The sequence below is a fragment of the Schistocerca gregaria genome, chromosome 1 (genome assembly GCF_023897955.1).
Source record: "Schistocerca gregaria isolate iqSchGreg1 chromosome 1, iqSchGreg1.2, whole genome shotgun sequence".
NCBI lineage: Eukaryota > Metazoa > Arthropoda > Insecta > Orthoptera > Acrididae > Schistocerca > Schistocerca gregaria.
This window is the reverse complement of record NC_064920.1, coordinates 988750102-988773053: the sequence shown is the minus strand read 5'-3', so window position 1 is coordinate 988773053 and position 22952 is coordinate 988750102. Positions and strand designations below refer to the sequence as shown.

The following is a 22952-nucleotide window of genomic DNA, read 5'->3' as shown; positions in this document are numbered from 1 at the left end:
CCAATCTTGTCTCCCTCTACAGATTTTACCATTTATTCCCTGATTTCCTTCCCTCCTATCCCTTCTTCTTGGCTGTGTCATCCATATATTCCTTTCCTCGACGGTTCCCGGGAAAACCTCCTCATTCCGTACATAATCAATCCACCTGATTTTCACCATTCTTCTGTAGCACCACATCTCAAATGTTACCATTCCCTTTGAAACCTTCCCGTCTCCTCTATACCTCTTCTGTTAATGATAACCTTCCCTTTTACAATAACCTATGTAACCATTCCTTAGGATTTCTATCTCTTGCTTAATAATAACAAATGAAATCTTCCCTTTGAAATTTATTCTCTTTCTCAATCTTCGCACACAAATTTAATTGCTGCTTTTTAAAAGTGATTTTCGGATTATTTCGTCGAAACATAGAATGTGTCGTCGTCGTGTGGTCCTCAGTCGTTATCTGCAATAAGCCAAAACTATTCCTTACCTTTTTTACTGTTACTGGATCGCCATCTGACTGCTACATCGAACTGCGACATGAATATACTTACTCTGTTTTACTATACTCTATTAGCTGCTGGTGGGCTTTCATAATAAGTGGCTGTATTTACTACCAAAGCTGACGTTATTCTTTAATAGCAAAGCTGACGTTATTCTTTAATTAATTTGACTGAAGTTACATAATTCATAAAACTTTTTCTTGACAACAATAAAATTTTGCAAAGTTTTACGTTGATGGTTTTTGGGATGGATTATAATTAGAAATGCAATATTGCTGGCTAAAGTTAATTGTATTCTGAATGAAATGATTTTACAAACGTACTTTTTTACAACAATCTTACAACTAGCAAGGCGCAAACATACCTTTAGTAGTCTTGAGTTCCACAAAAAATTAATTCAATAATATTAGTTCCTCTTATTATAATAGTTAGCTGATGTCTCTGTACATCCGTTTATAATCTCTTTAAAATCATAGCTGGTGGCTGGCAGGCACTCCGCTCCTCTCAACCTCTCGCTTCAGACCTGCTACCGACTCGCTTGACTTCTCGCTTACTACTGACTTCCTACGAACGCGAAAGTGCGGTCTCTCCTGCCAACAATGCTTTCTGGTGCAGACAATCCCTGCTACCATTACAAAATGTATCAATGCGCGGTTTTTCCCGCCCTTTTTAAAATTATATCAATTTGCGGTCTCTCTTGTCAACAATACTTTGGTGCAGACATTCCCTGCTACCACAATTATTTCCAACATGACAAATATTAATTATTCGTACTTAATCCTATTAATAAAATATAAACATCTTTCATAATGTGTGATTTGACAATAGACAATAGAAATATACACGTCTTACTCCTTCTTTTCCGGTTTTCGCAAAGTCCATGCTTCACTACCATACAATGCTGTGTTCCAAACGTACATTCTTCCTCAAATTAAGACCTATGTTTGATACTAGCAGACTTCTCTTGGCCAAGAATGCACTTTTTGGCAGTGCTGGTGTGCTTTTTATGTTGTCCATCCGTCAGGGGTTGTTTTACTGTCTAGGCAGCAGAATTCCGAACTTCATCTACTTCGTGATCACCAATTCTGATGTTAGGTTTCTCGCTGTTCTCATTTCTGCTTCTTGTCATTACTTCCTTTTATCTTCGATTTATCCTCAGTTCGTACTGTACTCATTTGACTGTTTATTTCATTCATCATATCCTGTAATTCTTCTGCACTTTCACCGAGGACAGCAATGTCATCAGTGAATCTTATCACTGTTATCCTTTCATCTTGAATTTTAATCCCACCCACTCTTGAACATTTCTTTCATTTCCGGCATTGCATTGCATAGATTGAACAGCAGGGGCGAAAAACTACATCCCTGTCTTACGTCCCTTTCAATCCAAGCACTTACAGTGACACAATTAAATCTACATCTTACCCCCTTTCTAAAACGAACACTTACAACTTATTTTGTGCTCTAAATTTCAAGCATGTAAATTTGCCAATACATTCCATTATTCTCATACAACAGTTCTATGGATGTTTAGTTCTGTTATCGTCGAATGTAACGTATTATCGGGTAATTACTAATTAATTCTTTATGTTTTGTCGTTTGCCTTGATTTTCTAAAAAGTATTTTGTTTATTTTATAGTCCTTCATGAAATACTTTTGCCATTTTTCCATTCCAAATAATATATACATTTTTACTCACTGTAATATTATATGACGTTCGAACCTCAATCAGGCAAAATTAGTATTTAAGTTCAAATAAAAAATGAAAAACAAGATAGATTTATTGTTTGGAGAAATACAAATTTGTAAATTATGAAAATTAATATGAATTGATAAGGAACATCACTAGGTACAACTTAAGGAACAAAACTTAATGAAAACATAGAACCGTAAATAGGTTTATATAATGTAGCAATACTTTTCGACGATAAAAGGGATTCAAGGTGAACTTCATAACAGAAATGTCCATTTTTTTCCATTGTACGCTGCAACGCACAAAATTTTGTAATATTTACAACAGCTGTAATCGTCAAAACATTGTCTGTTCTTCAGACATGCATGCACGCACATTTTAATGCAAGATACAGACGCTGCATAAACACTGACATTCTAATAATTATTGGTATTTAAAAACTGCAACTTACCGTTTTTTTACTTGTATCACTTTTCTTGCTGGGGAGCGATATGTAAACAGATGGTGATAGATGGCAATGATGATTCCATCATATACGGAAAAATTTAAATCATTTCCAAACAGCATATGAGTAATGCACAAAGAAAAGAGATGTAGTATAAATAGCAGATTTATTGATTCGCTAAACTTTTTGTGCCTTACCTGAAATCCGATGAACTTAAGATAATGAGGGCATATTTTCCCAATGATCATTAATTTCATTTAGTTAACCTGAAAGGTGTTTTTCTGTATGAATATCTAAGCAATGAATCATTTATCGTGCAATAACGCATACCCGAGATTGGAAAATTTGAAAGTTCGTTAACAAGCAGAGCTATAACATAAGCTGAAAGCCAAAGGGTTTGCAGAGAATGCAAATTATTCAAGTGTAAGACACTAGGGCAGCATTCAGTCTTATATTAGGAAACTGACATGTTGTTGATCGCAAATTTGAAAACTTATTTAGCGTATGCCTTAAAACATACAAACTGGGTACTGCTCACTACATTCCTTCACCTAGTTTGGGGTGGGGTTCGTTACTGAAAATTACTAAAGCCGAAATGCAGCTAACTATTACTACCGACGAACTCCAGTTGGTTGAGCGTGGCATGAGAGGCGGTATTGTCTAGTGTTGTTGTAGACATGCCATTGCCAGCAGCTGATTAATGACCAATTATGATGACAAAATTGACGAATGTTGCACCATTTATCTTGCTGTGAATAGCCTAACAGTTGGACGATGTTGCAGTGCCTTTCGGTGTCTAATTCTGAATGGATTCCTGCAGACTGTATTGAAACTTCTGATGCGAAAAACATACCAGAAGATTCTAACATGGAGTACAGTTTAGGAGTGGATCTCGAATAATCCAAGAGTATTCAATGTTTTCATTCGGATTTGCCCTTATGTCCGAAAAAAAGTCATCGTCATCTGATGGTAAGAAAACAAAGAAATATTTGCAACCTTGTGTAATAAGAAAAATTATGTTACTCATTATCGAAATTTGAAACAATGTTAACATCATAAATCACTTCTAAGAGAGATTCATCGAATTTTATCATTTCGCTGAGTTTCCTGTGTGATGCCATACGTTGAGATTAATGCGCAAAAGTGCCTGAGTGCAAGCAAAGAGTTCGAGAAAAAAAAAATTTTTCTGGCTGATGAATCATAGTGTGTTTGGAAAAAATCATACAAAACGTGTGAAAGGTGCTGGACATAACACTAGCAATATCCTCAGAAGGCAGCTTTGGGCTTAGCTGTATTAATTGCCAAATAAAATTTTGAAAGGAGTATATTCATTGACAAAAATGTAGACGCCATTGAACTGAGCTGGCATAATATAGTCTTTGATAAACCTATTGTAATAGGAATGGCCATTTTGGACATATCGGAAATGCTTCATATCGACTTCCATTATGGGTACATATTGAACAAGCTTCCGTCAAAACGCGTATAACTATGTTACGTAGACACCGATAGCTTAATTTATCACATTAAAACTCGAGCCCCACAGATAAAAGATACAATATTCCACTGACGAATAAAAAAGAGGTTGCTTTAATGGCAGATAAACTTAATGGTGAACCTATTAAAGGATTTGTCACTCTGCGACAAAAATGTATGCTCTCGAGAGTAGGTCTAGGCACAAAGCGCAGAGTAAAAGTTATAAAACAATCTTCTGTTACTAGGTTAATTACTGACGATTACAGGCAGTGTATATATTATATTCTGAGGTAAGAACTAACGTGGCGTTTGTAATTCATTCAAAGCAACTTGTTGTTTCTACTATTAAACACTGCGTTTAGGTTGACTCTTACACAGAAGATTGCAGCAACCGCCCAATTGCTGTAATCTTCTGTGTAAGAGTAAACCTATATTTTGTACACAGCCACGGGCTTAATATGTCAGTTTTTGACAAACTAGCAGACTGGGTTTATCTGCGCAGGATGATAAATGTTATGTACGCTCTGGATAAAATAAATGCATTGGTTTCGAGCCACTACCACCTGAAAAATGATGATGACAAAAATGTTGCTTGGTTTTATTGCAAATGATGTAAATATCTGAAAAATATAAAATGCATGTACCTATGTGTGTCAACAATGTGAATTGTAAGATTGTGATTGTGTTTGTAATTGGTGGTTTTTGCTTGAGGTGACTACCAACTTTGCAACTGATATAATTCACATACACATTTCTGATTAACTAGATTAAAATCTAGGAAAATGTATTCTCATTGTCTTAAGTTCATATGGTTTGAAGTATTTTCAGATAAATCAGAAAACTTTATTGTCGTTCGCGATTAAGAAATGCCCATCATAATTGCGCAGATAGCGAAAATGTAAAAACATTGTACAATTTAAATGCTAAATGTCTTTTGTCGTAGGTAGAATGGGCGTAGTAGGGTATGCTGAATGGTATATGTAAATGTGCGCAGTAAACCAATTGCGTGTGTACAGCTTTTCTTTTGAGGCATTACAATTGGGAAAAATTTAAAAAGAAATTAAATTGAAAAACGTATTGTACAGTTTAAAATTATTGAAACTTAGGCGTATTGATAAGCTAATGAATGAGGAGGGTGTCAGCAGTAAGGCTGTGAGAACGTTGTCCCATCTAATTAAAAATGTCATAGCTGGAGAGTATGTAAATGTGCACAGTGAACCAAATATGCATCTGACTTTCTTTGGAATTTGTCTTCTTTTTATAGTTTTATATGATAATTTTATAATTTTATATGTAGAATAATTTTGGTTGAATTTCTTTCCTTTCCATTCCATCTGTAATATAAGACAAAGACGTAGAGGAAATTTGCTCATGATATGATGCAGTATTTAACATAAACAGAAAGGATGAAATTTGCTAGTGATACTTATTAGCAACACAGTGCAGTATTTGACAGAAACATTATGAGAACAGAAAGAGATGAAATACGGCAGTGGACGTTACGCAATGTGTGTGTGTGTGTGTGTGTGTGTGTGTGTGTGTGTGTGTATGTGTGTGTGTGCGTGAGCGCGTATGTACTAAAATAGCGCCACTTTTCACAATTCAGCAGAAGAAACTTACGTAATTGTTTTGGTAATACTGTAGTGACGGACATATTTGTTTGAGTGAGATTTATTTCAGGTAGAGAAGCTTACAGAAATTTTTAAATTTGGAAATACTGTAATATAACTGAATATTACACGAAAAATACTGCGCTGTCCTCAGCTGGAAATATTTTTCCGCCAACGCCATCTGCCATCTGAACGACGTTTTTGAAAAAAGGGACGTGGCATTTAATGTCACAGTGATGTCGTAGATAAGGGGACGTGACCTGTGACGTAACTCCTCATTCAGTAGCTTATCAATACGCCTAAGTTTCAATATTCTTCTGTAGCATCACATCTCAGACACCTTGATTCTCATCTATTCCTGTTTTCCCACAGTCCCTGATTCACTACTCAGGTGGCAGTTGCTTATATTATACTGTAAATGATTTAACTGTACCGAAAAGAAGAAAGACAGAAATATGTTTCTGAAGTTGTATTGAGGGCAGCGATCAGAAGCCGCCAGTAAGGTTACTAGTTACGCACCATTAGCGTTTCTGGGTCACAGTTTGGAACTCGTCCACCTTGGAAAAAACTGTGTCCGAATGTTCACTACGGATCGGCAGCTTTCACCGGTCTTCAGTCTTGCAGACTAGCGTGGTGTCACGCACTCTTCCGCCTTAGTAGCTCCCTTACTAAAAACGACCGCCGAAAGTAGCAACCCGCAATTCATTACATAGTTACGCAACAGAGCTGCAAAGAGTACAACAAATAGCAGCAACCCGGAAGGCTCTTCGAGTAAAAAATTCTCCTTGTTTTATGCCTTTCACTCAGGTTACCATTCGATACGGCTTGATCCACGGAGGGCGGAAAGACTAGCATTTGTCTGCAGTTCTGGCAATGATCCACGAACTACAATGAGTATGTGCTGGTGTAGCCCACAGGTGTAAATGAACACCTGACACTGCCTGTAGCAAAGCCACCCAGAAAATATAATGGCGCTCTTAATAGCATATCGTAATGTTCAGCACTTATCCGCACATTACATGAGCTGAGCCTCAATTATCAACAGCTAAGGTTTCACATAATGATCCTGTCTGAAATATGGATGAAGTGACATACTTTCTCCAAATCTACGCAGCTCTCGGGTTATACATAGTTTAGGGCAGACAAGTGAGACGAAAGTTGCGTTTGTGTCGGCGCGTAAATTTGTTTTTCGAACCTCAAGTTCTAAGCATGTAAAACAGTTATAATAAAAGACAGGCGGAGTCGTGTTAATCGATATAACTGTTCCAGACAGCTTAACTGGTATAGTGTATAAGGTGCCAAAAATCAGCAAACTCGAATTCTTCCAGCCGGCATTACATTTAATTCAGTTCGAAGGAAAATATGAAATATTAGTCAAACGTCGGCTCCTGGCATGTGAGCATTTGACGTACTATTTGTAGCTCACTCCACACAGTTTTCAATGTTCAAATCGCACCATGTAACTTGTAGGGACATGTAACATACAGTTCGTGTCGGTCTAAAAGCGGACTGCTTAGAAATCCGATGGCAGCAGGTAAACAGTGAGCCAGGAGCACTCTGCGACAAACAAGCCCTCCTACTTACAAGCCGTTAGTTGACAGTTAGATTACAATAGGCTATCAAAAAGTCTGCGTTTGAGGGCGTTGCTGCTGCGTATATGTACGTAGCGCGCCTCCAATGCACCTACGAGGGTAATCCCAAAAGTAAGGTCTCCTATTTTTTATAAGTATATAGACCTGTTTATTTCTACAATGGTTTACATCAGTTTGCAGCTTGAACATTAGCTATTTTTCGACATAATCACCATTCTGTGGATGCATTTTTGTAGGCGCTGTGACACTTTTTGTATGCCCATGTCATACTACCTCGCCGCCATGCTGTTCAGAAAGTTATGAACCTCTTCTTTCACCTCGTCGTCGGAAATGAATCGCTTTCCGGCCCAATGTTCTTGTAACCTAGGAAACAGGTGATAGTCACTGGGCGCCAAGTCAGGACTATAGGGTGGGTGGTTGATTATGTTCCACTGAAACTGTTGCAGGGGAGCAACGGTTTGCCGAGCGATGTGTGGGTGAGCGTTGTCATGGAGAATGTGTACGCCCTGGCTCAACATTCCTCTTCTCCGGTTCTGGATTGCCCGTTTGAGGTTTTTCAGAGTCTCACAGAACCTGTCAGCGTTAATTGTGGTCTCAGCGATTCAGCTCCGACGACGAGGTGAAAGAAGAGCTTCATAACTTTCTGAACAGCGTGTTTCAAATGGTTCAAATGGCTCTGAGCACTATGGGACTTAACACACACATCTATGCCCGAGGCAGGATTCGAAACTGCGACCGTAGCGGTCACGCGGTTCTAGACTGAAGCGCCTAGAACCGCACGGCCACACTGGCCGGCTACAGCATGGCGACGAGATGGTATGACATGGGCATACAAAAACTGCCACAGAGAATACAAAAATGCATCCACAGAAAAGGCGATTATGTAGGAAAATAGCTAAATGTTCAAGCTGTAAGCTGACGTAAATCATTATAGAAATAAACAGGTATATGTGCTTATAAAGAGAAATAGCAGACCTTACTTTTGGGATTACCCTCGTATATAAGCACCGACGTGTAGCCAAGGGATTATCGTGGCATTCGTGCCTTTCCGACATGCGTGCGGCACATGCGGGACCACGGCGACGTTATTACCAAATGCGTGCAAACGGGACCAACGAGCTGTCATTCTTTTCTTGGCTGCCTGAGGACAAACACCGGTAGATATCCGTCGGAGAATGAAGAATACGTATGGGGCGGTATGCCTGTCGGAAACGACCGGTCGGGAAAACTGCGGCGAGTGGTGCTGCAACTTCACAATAAAGCATGTCCCCATATCTCGCGATACGATTATCACGCCTTTGGTTCCTTAAAAACGGCCCTGAATGATCGACGATTTCTGTCGGACGAGGATGTGCAGCGGATGTGCAGACTTCACGCAACAGCGCACTGTGTTTTAGGAAACTGGTATCTTTAAGCTGGTGCGACGTTGGGTGATTGCTTCAGTGCACACGTCGATTTTTCCTGATTGGCATACCGATTCTGGACTATATGGTCTGTGAAAGGAAACTTTTTGATAGACACTTTGTGACAGTGCCACCCTGTCGGTATCCACCTGAGATCGATTAATCGGTCGTGGCACCGACAGCGCCTGTATGGCTATCTGAAATAATTTCATAAAAAACGATCGCCAGATTAATGAAACTCAACGCTTCCCATGAAAAAGCAACCACGCACATTGATCATAACAGAAATCCTGTGGATCAAAGTGCATACGTTCGATCCTGCTTGCAGCACTGGACAGCAATATTGTGTCCGTGGGTCGAATCCAGTGCTGCAAAATTGGCGGAAATGGCAACACACAATCTGTTGTTTTTAATGGTTAAGAATTTGTAAACACAGGAATACTGGTAAAGAAACTGTGTGTATTCTTCACGCATCTGAATGCGTTAGTTGTGATGATGAAAACGCACAAAAATCCGGTGATGATGGGAGAATGTAGAGGAACAATATCGCCAGGATACTGCTGTGGTATAAGGGTTAACATTCATATTGCAATGTGGGTGCCGCATGGACTCTGCGTCGGAAGCAATGTTTCATTCTTTGTGGAGACGCCACATGGCACGTCTCGTTTCTAACGCTGTCCGACTAAGAGTCTTCCCTTGTTCCACCCAGGAAGCGCTGGCATTTATTCCCTGTTGGCTTCAGAGAATCTGCTGCACTGCCTCTTCCAAAGTTGCCAACACACTGGCTCTTCCAATGTTGCCAACACCTTTGGTGCCGCAGTCATGATCCTGCACAGCACGACAAAAAAAAAAAAAGGTCTCTGGTCACTCGCTTGAGAATCCGCTTCAAAAAATCCATTTTTTGTTTTTCATCTTAAAACGATGAATAGAGTTCTTTAAACAAAATAGTAGTTAAAAGCAACTTAAACATTTCTCGATGTGGGGCCACGCCCATGTTTCCTCTACTGTCACATGTCAAATGTTGCCATTAGACTCCCATTCGAGAAATATGTACTGTACAACTATATCCCGAGTTGGCAACCCTGTTAGAAAATACGCTTTGCGATGGGCTTAAGTTCTAGCTTTCATATTGTTTTCGAACTTTGTTTTGCTTATAAACATTTCGGTAATTTGAGTATTTGCTATTTTGTCATTTTCGAAAGTTAATATGCCTCCAAAACGGTGAGTTCTAGAGTTGCTAGAAATATATTCTGGATTCAGCGTGAGACAATCTCTTGTGACAGTTGATTTCATGAGAGTAGCCAAAGCTGAAAATTAGGTCCTTGAGACAACTGAAGAGGCTAGAATAACGGGGAGAAAGAAGGAAGGGAAGAGAGAGAATGAGGAACATGTAAAAAAAAGGTGTTCCACAGAGATAATATAACTTTGAATTGAACTTCCTGAGAATTAAACTTTCTGACATGTTTATTTTATGCACAAAAGATCTATTTGGGCTAGATGTTTGAAATGTTTTGGGATGTTTCAAGATACTATTTGAAGTGAAGTAGGCTATAGACACTAATGTAATACTAACAGGAAGAAAAATACACAATGTTTAATTACAGAAGAGTAACCTTAATTTTGATTATGAGATAAATATTTATAGTATAACAACTTGTGACTGATATGACTTGATTGTGGCATACTTTTAGGTGGACATGTTATTAATATTTACGTAAAGGTTTAGGCACCTAACTAAGACAGATAATCAGTGCTTAGATTCCAAGCATTAAGCGGCAAATAGAACATGTAGTTTCCTGATCTTCACAAAAAGATTGTAATAAAGTCAATCTGAAAAGTAACATGGTTAACTGTAAATCAAAATGTTAAATTAGAAGCTCTTCTATTGTCCTACATGCTCATGGGGGTACTAAAAGCTCATGATTTTTGGTCAGAGCCACGTAAACGTTATGAAAATTTTAAGTATTTTTCCAGGCGTTCAGAGGCAAATTACCTTAGGCATCCTGGTAAGGTCGGTTTCGCACGGGACCTGAGACTGAAAATATGTCTGTCTTCTTCGCCGAGTTTGACCTTAACGGCCTCCGTGTCGCTTCCTGTCGCAGGAAACTGTCATACAAGATTTCTTCAATATGCGATCATGAGGCACATGTCTTAAAACTTAAGCCATACCGTTCTTTTGTCAGCAACCTCTCTCATGTCATTGACAGTTTTTAAAAAAATGTACTTATAAATACCTATCATTGCTTCAACATTTGACGTCCAGCTTTCTGATGGCAAATCAAAATTTTCGAATTATTACAACTTCAAGTAAGGGATGGGTGCTGCTCACAGACATTTTAAATCGTATCCGACGCTTGAACGATGCGAGGAACACAGGAAACTGCGAAACAGGGCACAGCAATGCGTCTGCAATGCCAGCATCACGGTATCGAGCGTATATAAAGGAGAGCACAAGTAGTCTTTGGTCTTTGCTTGTTTGAATTGGCGGGAGAATTTAACACAAACTATTCAACATATGTGCCGGCGGGCGCCCGTAAAACTGCATTTAATATCTCAAGAAAATTATCTTATAAAAGGTAGTAGAATTAATTACATCGTGAAATCTGATTCTTGATCCCTGCACAAATCGTTCCTTGGATTGTGGAGATGAGTGAGACTGGAACACGTGGCAAAAAGAAAAGTTCGCTGAAGTTATCTCTCTCGATTGAAATCTTGGTCACTTTTGCCCCCTGAGTTTTGTTTTTCTCATGTAATTCCGAGGATGGTCTGTTAACTATTTTAATATATACATCAAATGACATACTATGCTGACTTTAGGTGCTCACACTCTTGTGTGTATGTGTGTGTGTAGGGGGGGGGGGGGGGGGGGAGGGGGGAGAGTGGGCATTGTTGTGTTTTGATTCATTGCTCTGAATGTTTAGGTTCGATTTTAATCTAACAGCTACTTTTTCATTATTGTAATTATTTTTATTGTGTATCTTTTTCTTGTATTTCGTGCGTTTACTGACTACTTGTAAGTCCCACCAACTGTTGGAATGGCGTCATATTGCTATTGTACCAAGGAACGTGGCACTTTATATCTGTGCCATGGGAGAGGAACAGTCCAGTCTAGAGTTTGTATGTTATGTACGGAGCCTCGCAGGACGTCAGTCTTGTAGTACATTTTCGTTTGTCGTGTCCAGACGGAGTTCTGCATATAGGTCGGCGATGCAAGCGTACCGACCTTATTTTGGAGAACCTGCAGGTGATTTGAGCTGCACTGGCATTCTTCTTGACTAAGCTGCCATATAGTATAGTCTAGAATACCGTCGCTTTGTATAGCGAAAGTTTGGATGTGGTGCTCAATTCAGTACTCGCTAAAGGGAGACGAATTGTTTGGCCTTATTCCGAAATTCCTCTGTGTTTGTCGAGAAAAAACTGTTTATTCAAGGTGACTCGCAGATACTTTACCGTCGGACTCCAAGGGATAGTTTGCCTATGTGACTTCAAATTAGCAAGAAGCTTAGGCCGTTTCCTACTACAGAAAATAGCCGCTTTCTTGTCGGGTTAAGCTGTATCTTGTTAGTCGTACACGAACCAGCCGTGGCGTCCAGTTGGCTAATGCTAAGCGACCATTAAAACTTCGACTACAGGAAGGCGTCCTGCCACAAACGTCAATTTGGCACTAAGTGAACTAAATGCTTGGACACGCATGTGATTTTCTTTCAGCGCCACCACACAAAACAGGTACGAGTAACATTTATGTTTTGTATTTGAGGAAAGAATGCGCAGTGGATTTCTCATTGGGAAGCCGCGTTTGAATGTTGGTGAGAATATCTTATTATGCCTCAGTAACAAGAACAAATGACTACTAGCACGCGTCAGAAATCGACAGTCGACAGTCGACATTGCTCGTTTTGGTCATCTAGTATGGAATTGCTGTGTTGGAGAGGGTCACAGTCAACGCCGTGCAAGCTGTCAGTGGCTGTGAGTCGAGCACCCGAGACAACAGACATATTGTCCGCTCAGCAGGGTCGTACATCTTACAGGTCACGTACCTCTGACTCAGGATATTGGCTTACGATATTTTTCTCGCATATGCCGTCACCAATATTTCAACAGACCAACTGGCCACCAAGTCCACGTGAGAATGCTGATGCGCAGTTTAGCCGGAACTGAGTTTCCGGCGGAATCAGCGGCCCCTTTCTGCACTGCAGCCAGCTCCCCATGCAAGCGCAAATAATCTAGTAGTGCACCGATGGAAGAATATTGCTAGCAGAACACTACAGTCCGATTAAAATTACTAGAAGTTGACGTCTGTCGCTTGCCGCTACGTGTTGCCACATCGGCTGCCGGCCACCGCTCCGTTATAGACGGCATACAAACTTTGGCGGGACACGTCACAATTGCTGTTAAATGTGTAAAGTGTAACAATGTTGGAAATGGCCGCTGCGAAGTGCTCTGTCGAAAGCTGATTTTAAGTGACAGATGACTAAATTGTGTCAGACCACGGTCTTTGCAGCCCTGAATTTAAACTCATTTCGTAAGCCAACCACGATCTCCTGACGTGCAATGTATCAGAAAAAACGGCGGTCAGTAGTCTGCGCCAGAACTAGAAACACGATCGCTTTGTTTACGACGATTAACGCAAACCTCTACGAGCAAACTCAAGAGAGAAAAAATTGCAGTTTCAGCATTAAAAGCTAACTATAATTTCTCGCTATAATTGGAGAGCCCTACATGAAACTATTCTCACGCTCTCTACACGAGCTGTCACATTACCAGCAGACGGGTAGTCCACGTTGACACTTGGTTGCACATTACAGGCGACACAGAGAGATTCCAAAAGAAAAGAGAATGATAGGAAAAAATAAGAGCAATTCAAACTTCAACTGATGATGAAAATGACGCTTCAAATTATTACATTTAAACCATTTAATTGAATAAAAATAAAAATAAAACTTTTTTGATTAGATTTAGAAATAAAACAAACTGTGGGCGGAGAGGGGGGGGGGGGGGCAACTTGAAATCTTTTGTAGGAACCACCGTTTCTTATTGCAGATTGCGATTCTACAGAAAATCTACATACGTTTTGCCTGAAGCATTTTCTTTGTTTCGCCACAGATGGCGCTGGAATAGGAGGAATAGAAACGGCCACACAATCGTAATTTGCGACACGCTACTCAATGGCCCCGTAATATCGAATGGCACGTGGGACCCCACCACCATGCTGCGAGGGTAGGACAAGTCAGTATCTCATAAATTCTTATTGTAAACACCATTCACAACTTTGTATTCCTCCGACATATCGAACAGGGGTCTGCTCGACGAGCTACTGTGGCCGTGGCTCGACGCAAACGCAACTCTACTTTTCCAGTTAGATAAGAGTTCAAACGTAGTACCACAAAGTGCAGTACACTTAGTGATCTACTTTTCAAATGACCACACAAAGGACAGAAGCACATCTGCGGGAATGTCAGCAGAGGCGTCTCTGATGCCATCGACCGTGCCTTCACGGCCTGTTGACAGTTGCCGGTAAATCTTATCTTTTAAATATCCCAACAGAAAGAAATCTGGAGACGTCAAATCTGGAGACCTATCGGACCAATTAATAGGGCCACCTCGACCGATATACCGACAAGTATAAACAAGATGTAACACCTCCCATGCTTCATTTGCGTAATGCGCTGGGCAACCCTCATGCTGAAACTAGTACGTTGTCGAACGTCGAGGGCAACATCCTGCAGTAGTACCTATAGTTTCTGTTCCAGATACGTTCGATATTTGCGTGCATGCAACGTGCCGTTGATAAAATATGGACCACTGATTGTCCGTCTTGATCACACAGATTTCTTACACTTTATTACCGGTTACGGCATACTGCCATCCTCAGATATGTTGCAAAGATAAATATTGTTTAAGCGACAGGTTAACGTTAAATCTAACAAGTCTTAGTGATACATAAAATATAAAATTATAAAAGGTTTATAGCAGCCATACATACGATTAAAATATTCTGATGTAAATCATCGTCAAGTTAAACATGTGAGTACATGGTACGTACTGATATTACTCAGATTGCGTCTGCTATTTATAAAAGAGACTAATGCCAGCAGAGGGCACTTTAGCTAGAGCGCATATTAAACCAGTGTCGCCAATGTGATGATAAAATTGCGGCATGCACAGCCATTAGTTAATTTTTTTAAAAATTACTTCCCATAGCAAAACGAGCGTATTATAATGAAACATAACATGTGAAATTGGAGTCATGCTTAAAATACCATAAAACTACAAACACTAATAGAATACAGCCACTAGCATGACTAGGTAAAACATACAACTTGTATAAGCTGGTATAATAAATGTAACAACAACTCATTTACAGACTTTATATCTTCAATTAATGAGAAACAGCACACATTAACCGACCAAGGACGAAGAAGGTCAACTGGTCGTAACCAGTGGGGATTGCCTATGCTCCAGTAATGCATATTACGCCGGTTAACGCTACCACATCTTGTGAATGTAGACTTCAAAAATGGCTCTGGGCACTATGCGAATTAACTTCTGAGGTCATCAGTCGCCTAGAAATTAGAACTAATTAAACTCAACTAAGCTAAGGAAATCACACACATCCATGCCCGAGACAGGATTCGAAACTGCGATCGTACCGGTCGCTCGGTTCCAGACTGTAGCGCCTAGAATCGCACGGAATGTAGACTCATCGGACCTCGCAAGGAACGTGGGGATCGACTGCATTTTTTGACTTGCCCATTCACAAAACCCGGTTATGGAAATCGGTGCCATGACGTTCTTCATGCAGTGACACGTGGTATGGATCATACTTTCGACGACGCAGCATTGTGACAATACTCCCTACGGACATACCGGAATCGCGGTGTAATTGCCGGGCGCTTATCCATGGGTTGCGGTGCTCTGCCGCTACTACAGCCATTTCATTAGCTTCTCATGCAACACCTTAGCTTCGTTTCCTTTTGATGACCTGTATGCTATCATCAGACACAAAGGCGTTCACAACCTTGTAAAAAAACGAACGAGCGCGAGCTTTCCCTGGAAAACGCTCGGCATACAAGGCAACAGCAATCTCAGCATTTCCCCTGCATTCTCCGTAAAGCAGGATCATTTAATTTTTTACTTCCTCGTTACAATATTCATCGTCCATTTTCACGCCCATTGGTAGGTGTGCAGACAATAAACACTGCTTAAGTATTGTAACGTTTAGAGGCGCTATCTGTTCTACGTCTGCGCGATACGTGAGCTCTGTTGACAGTGCAGTGTGCACTGCCTGTACGCCGCAGTTCGCTACGCGACCACTGTAGCTCATCGAGTAGTCGCCTGTTCGGCATATGGGAGGAATACAACACAGCGAATGGGGTTTACAGTTAGAAGCTATGAAATGCTGGCCTGTCCTACCCTCGCACCATGGAGGTGAGGTCCCACCTGCCACTGGATATTCAAGAAGCAAAGAGTAGCATGTCGTAAATTACGATTCTGTACGCACTTCTATTCCTCCGATTCCAGCACCATCTGTGGCACAACGAAGACAACGCTTCGGTCAGTTCGTATGTAGATTTTCCCTTAGAATCGTACTCTGCAACAAAAACGGAGGTTCCCATTGAAGATTTCAGTTTCCCCCCTCCACCCACACACGGAGTGGGGTGTTGCGTCGAGTGTGGTATCGTTGGATGCCTCCTCCGAGCCAAACAAATTTAAATTATAATTCTTTTTGTTCCGGTGTGTAGTTTCGAGATATTCCAATGTCTTCAGTTAAAATGTACAAAGTGATTGGATAGAAAATGTAATTTTATAGTCTCTTGGTAGCCACGGGCAATGCTGATGGCAAAGTCATTTCAGTGTCGTTTTGTGATACACAGAAATATATCTATGACTTCTGGGAATACAAAACCTGTTCCTTTCTTCACTTTATGAAGATATGAGACTTCATATTCATCATCAGCACCAACTAGTGTCAACACTAATAGGTACAAATAGTAGATCGTTTGGGAATTTTACCAAAATATAGTCGACAATCACAGCATCCGGATCCAAAGTAAAATAATCAAGTCATCTAGTGACTAATTCATGGGACGATACCTCATCTTTCTCACTTTGTTCATCACTTTTGTGGGAAGTCCTTTCACTTTCACATTGCTTAATTTTCTGCTTGTCGGCTCCTCTTTTCTCTTATCGTTTTCTTCTAACTTTACCCTTTTCCTTAAGTTTTTTTTCTTTTTTTTCTAGATAGCTGCCTTCTCAGGTGTTGCAGTCTATACGATGCTACGAGTTGTTTTTCTAGGAGGAGCTTTTGGGAAACCATGAAATTCCTTAGCTGATATATATGTGATATCCTGATGCTAGTGTCACTAGTGTATAAACTTCATCTGACTGCCTCAACATTTTGTATATCGCCTTCCAAAGAGGTTTGAGTGGTCATACATTTAAAAGAATCCAATGGTTCTATTGGATTAGGTAAACCGTCAAAATTTAAGGAGTGGTTTGGAACCGCAGACACAAGGAAATCCGCCTCATCGAAGAAGTTGACATTATGTGGATAAAGTCTATATCTACTAAACCCAGAAGCTACAGTTGTTGGTGTCAATACCCTTAAAACACATTCATCAGTACATTCTGCAAGCTGATAAATGTTCGCCCCCGGTAGCTGAGTGGTATGGTCAGAGGGTTAACTGCCCTCTGTCATAAAAAAAACTGAGTTAATGGATCAACGACGAACCGAAACGGGTGTCTTGTGACGTCCGCCCCGAGCTGATGAAACGAACGAAAACGAACAAAATGAGATTAAAAAATAAATAAAAAGTGGTCAGCGCGACGGACTATCAATGCTAAGGGCCCGGGTTCGATTCCCGGCTGGATCGGAGATTTTCTCCGCTCAGGGACTGGATGTTGTGTTGTCCTAATCATCCTCATTTAATCCCCATCGACTCGCAAGTCGCCGAAGTGGCGTCAAATCGAAAGACTTGCACCAGGCAAGCGGTCTAGCCGACGGGAGGCTACTGTTTTACTGTGTGCTGTATACAAGTGTTTCACTGTGTACCGAAGACACCATCAATTAAAAAGTTAGTTGAGATATATAACCTAGACATCTGCCATCTCTAAAACTAGACATTGCATATCTAAAAGTGTACATCTGATCACAAAACAGCAAATTCCTCTTAGCTGAGTGTATTATGACAAATGTTTAACTTATAAATAGATGTTAATTTTAATTTCTGGCTGTCAAAACGATATAATAACACATAAAGCAGAACATAGTTCGCCAAATGTTCCACCATTACAGTCGAAGATGTCTCTGATTAAGGTCAACATATTGTGATATCAAAATGAAGAAAAAATATTACTAGAGACATCTGAAGTGGAATAAATCACTGTATACCACGTTGCACTGTGTACTACTCTCCCCTCCCACTCTACACTATATATGTCTCCACTAGTTAGCAACTTCACATGCAATCGGTCTCGGCAAATAAAATCTGTTTTATAATTTATACAGGATATCTCAAAAGAAACATCGACAAACTTTGGGGACAGACTCCCTATAAAGAAATAAATAAAAAATGTCTGGTAAACAAGGGCTCCAAAACACATACTTTAAGAGTTATGAGCACTTCATCATCTTCACCAGAGTGAAAAACATCTCTTCTACTGAAAAAGTGCACATTGCTCTTAAGGTAGGCGCTTAAGAGACCTTGTTTACTAGATTTTTATTCTAGTTTTGGTGTAAGGAACCTGTCCATGTCTGCTGATCTAGGCGTCGTACAATGACATAATTTTGCAGGTACATTTAGAGGCAAGTGTGGCTACTGTATGCAACGTGTGTTCATGAAAAGACTTATGAGTAAAGAAGTAATAAACTTAAACGTCAGGCATTATGTGGCAGTTTTCACCCATCTCAGTGCTTATGACGTCGTATCTCCTAAACTATGCGTGGTACTATGATATACGTTTCTAGGTGCATTTACTGGCATACCCGGATTCTAGCTGCGAAACTAATTGCCCGGCTGGTCCCGACGGAGGTTCGAGTCCTCCCTCGGGCATGGGTGTGTGTGTTTGTCCTTAGGATAATTTAGGTTAAGTAGTGTGTAGGCTTAGGGATTGATGACCTTAGTGGTTAGGTCCTAGAAAAAATGGTTCAAATGGCTCTGAGCACTATGGGACTCAACTGCTATGGTCATTAGTCCCCTAGAACTTAGAACTACTTAAACCTAACTAACCTAAGGACATCACACACATCCATGCCCGAGGCAGGTAGGTCCTAGAAGATTTCACACACATTTGAACATTTGAACTGATTGCGAATAGGGTTAGTACCACGGAAGTAATAAATTTAAACGACATGATAGGTAGATACTTGTTGCCTGACAATGATGGATAACTGTACCAAGTTTGGTTGAAAATGGTCTAGTGGTTTAGGAGGTGATATGTAAAACACACGCACGTACACACACACACACACACACACACATTTTTACAATATGTATAGTTACCCAGCTGTACATTAAAACTGCAACATCAATAAGGATAACAAATTTTAATTATTGTATACATACACTACAGTATGAAGAACAGTTGATTAAATTTCTGGATCTACAGGGTACGAAATTAAGCACACAGGGCTCCCACCTCTGGCACCAATAGTGGCGGCCTTGGGCCGGATGTCATCTCGTCACATGAGTCTTAGATGTTAAATACAAGTACATCACTCGATGCTGCTTCAAATCAACGACACAGGCCGTCAACTGGCTAGGGACTGAGGGGCACACAACCATCCTGCGTTATCAGTGTAGGGTGGGGTTCGCCTATGGTACATCTACATCCATACTCCGCAAGCCACCTGACGGTGTGTGGCGGAGGGTACTTGGAGTACCTCTATCGGTTCTCCCTTCTATTCCAGTCTCGTATTGTTCGTGGAAAGAAAGATTGTCGGTATGCCTTTGTGTGGGCTGTAATCTCTCTGATTTTATCCTCATGGTCTCTTCGCGAGTTATACGTAGGAGGGAGCAATATACTGCTTGACTCCTCGGTGAAGGTATGTTCTCGAAACTTCAACAAAAGCCCGTACCGAGTTACTGAGCATCTCTCCTGCAGAGTCTTCTACTGGAGTTTATCTGTCACCTCCGTAACTCTTTCGCGATTACTAAATGATCCTGTAACGAAGCGCGCTGCTCTCCGTTGGATCTTCTCTATCTCTTCTATCGACCCTATCTGGTACGGATCCCACACTGGTGAACAATATTCAAGAGTGGGCGAGCAAGTGTACTGTAACCTACTTCCTTTGTTTTCGGATTCCATTTCCTTAGGATTCTTCCAATGAATCTCAGTCTGGCATCTGCTTTACCGGCAATCAACTTTATATGATCATTCCATTTTAAATCACTGCTAATGCGTACTCCCAGATAATTTATGGAATTAACTGCTTCCAGTTGCTGACCTGCTATATTGTAGCTAAATGATAAAGAATCTTTCTTCCTACGCATTCGCAGCACATTACACTTGTCTACAGTGATATGCAATTGCCATTCACTGCACCATGCGTCAATTCGTTGCAGATCCTCCTGCATTTCAGTACAATTTTCCACTGTTACAACCTCTCGATATACCACAGCATCATCTGCAAAAAGCCTCAGTGAACTTCCCATGTCATCCACCAGGTCATTTATGTATATTGTGAACAGCAATGGTCTTATGACACTCCCCTGCGGCACACCTGAAATCACTCTTACTTCGGAAGATTTCTCTCCATTGAGAATGACACGCTGCGTTGATATCATTGGATGTCGCACTCCGAGACAAACAAATTGGAATTGTAACTATTTTTGATCCGATGTGTAGTTTTCGAGATGTTTCAATGTCTTCATTTACAATGGACACCCCATATATTAATGTTTTATGTGCGGTCTACCCTATTCAGTTATTAACAATGTAAAAAGAGTAATAACTGTTTCACCATGTATTGCGCATGGTACACAGTGGACAATTTGCAGCGTCGTTTTTAGAATTGTAAGTTCAATTATTTATTAGCTGTCAAAGTATTTTTCTTTTATTCCAAAATGTTGGCAATGAATTGCTCCATAAAATAAAATTAATATTTTTTTTTGTTCTGTAAAAAATACACTACTGGCCATTAAAATTGCTACACCGCGAAGATGACGTGCCACAGACGCGAAATTTAACCGACAGGAAGAAGATGCTGTGATATGCAAATGATTAGCTTTTCAGAGCATTCACACAAGGTTGGCGCCGGTGGCTACACCTACAACGTGCTGACACGAGAAAAGTTTCCAACCGATTTCTCATACACAAACAGCAGTCGACCGGCGTTGCTTGGTGAAACGTTGTTGTGACGCCTCGTGTAAGGAGGAGAAATGCGTACCATCACGTTTCCGACTTTGATAAAGGTCGGACTGTAGCCTATCGGGATTGCGGTGTATCGTATCGCGACATTGCTGCTCGCGTTGGTCGAGATCCAATGACTGTTAGCAAAATATGGAATCGGTGGGTTCAGGAGGGTAGTACGGAACACCGTTCTGGATCCCAACGGCCTCGTATCACTAGCAGTCGAGATGACAGGCATCTTACCCGCATAGCCTTAACGGATCGTGCAGCCACGTCTCGATCCCTGAGTCAACAGATGGGGACGTTTGCAAGACAACAACCATGTGCACGAACAGTTCGACGACGTTTGCAGCAACATGGACTATCAGCTAGGAGACCATGGCTGCTGTTACCCTTGACGCTGCATCACAGACAGGAGCGTTTGCGATGGTGTACTCAACGACGAACCTGGGTGCACGAATGGCAAAATGTCATTTTTTCGGATGGATCCAGATTTTGTTTACAGCATCATGATGGTGGCGAACGTGTTTGGCGACATCGCGTTGAACGCGCATTGGAATCGTGTATTGGTAATCGCCGTACTGGCGTATCACCCGGCATGATGGTATGGTTTGCCGTTGGTTACACGTCTCGGTCACTTCTTGTTCGCATTGACGGCACTTTGAACAGTGGACGTTACATTTCGATGTGTTACGACCCGTGGCTCTACCCTTCATTCGATCCCTGCGAAACCCTACATTTCAGCTGGATAATGCACGACTGGAAGTTGCAGGTCCTGTACGGGCGTTTCTAGATACAGACAATGTTCGACTGCTGCCCTGGCCAGTACATTCTCCAGATCTCTCACCAATTGAAAGCGTCTGGTCAATGGTGGCCGAGCAACTGGCTCGTCACAATACGCCAGTCACTACTATTGATGAACTGTGGTATCGTGTCGAATCTGCATGGGCAGCTGTACCTGTAAACGCCATACAATCTCTGACTCAATGCCCGGGCGTATCAAGGCCGTTATGACGGCCAGAGGTGGTTGTTCCGCTTACTGATTTCTCAGGATCTATGCACCCAAATTGCGTGAAAATGTAATCAAATGTCAGTTCTAGTATAATATATTTGTCCAATGAATACCCGTTTATGATCTGCGTTTCTTCTTGATGTAGCAGTTTTAATGGCCAGTAGTGTAATTTCTGCAAAATTATCAAAAATGTAATTATTGTTTGACTGTGTACTACTCTTTGTTTCCAGAGAATGGGCGTAGAGTCTGTGACGGTGCTGCAGCGGGCAGCGCGGGCCTTGGGGCGCATCGTGGGCGCGGCGGCTGCGCTGGTGGTGCGGAGGCGTGGCCCAGACTCCCTGCAGGGACAAGTCGCGCTGGTCAGCACCTCTCTCTCTGTACACTTCAACGACTAAAACCAGCGTACCAGGGTGCTCTGATAAGTCTCGTAACCTTCCGCCAAAGAATAGCACAGCATTGTCGCGCCTTCGCGCTTGACAAGCCTTATGATCTTCGAATGGTACATGGAATTTCAACAATGTACAGAGTACAATTCATTATTGACAGCCATCTGAATTGGTCTGTGTGTCAAATGCGACTGAAAAATGTAGAAAACGAAGTTTTGTGCTGTTATTAAACATTTTCGTTTCATGGGTTGGAGTGACACCCAAATCAAAACAAAAGTGGATGAAATTGCAATGAAATGAACACCCTTAGCTGCTTACAGGCGTTGACGTACGTCAACGGGGACAGATGAAAATGTGTGCCCCGACTGGGACTCGAACCCGGGATCTCCTGCTTACGTGTCAGACGCTCCATCCACTTTTTTTTTTATCATTGTGTTCGGTCGTTGCGAGCGTCGCAAGACACCCTGTTTAAGTTCGGTGGTTGATCCTTCCACTCAGT

The 22952-nt window shown here is 41.2% G+C and overlaps 1 protein-coding gene across 1 annotated transcript in view; it reads left to right on the top strand.

The window, feature by feature from the left end:
- The window catches only part of LOC126278065 (uncharacterized), a 310230-nt gene that overhangs the window by 108635 nt on the left and 178643 nt on the right, over window positions 1-22952 (top strand). Inside the window, exon 2 of the mRNA XM_049977894.1 lies at window positions 22298-22426. Coding sequence (XP_049833851.1) covers window positions 22301-22426 — 126 coding nt within the window. The 5' untranslated portion in view covers window positions 22298-22300. The remainder of the gene's footprint in view (window positions 1-22297; window positions 22427-22952) is intronic.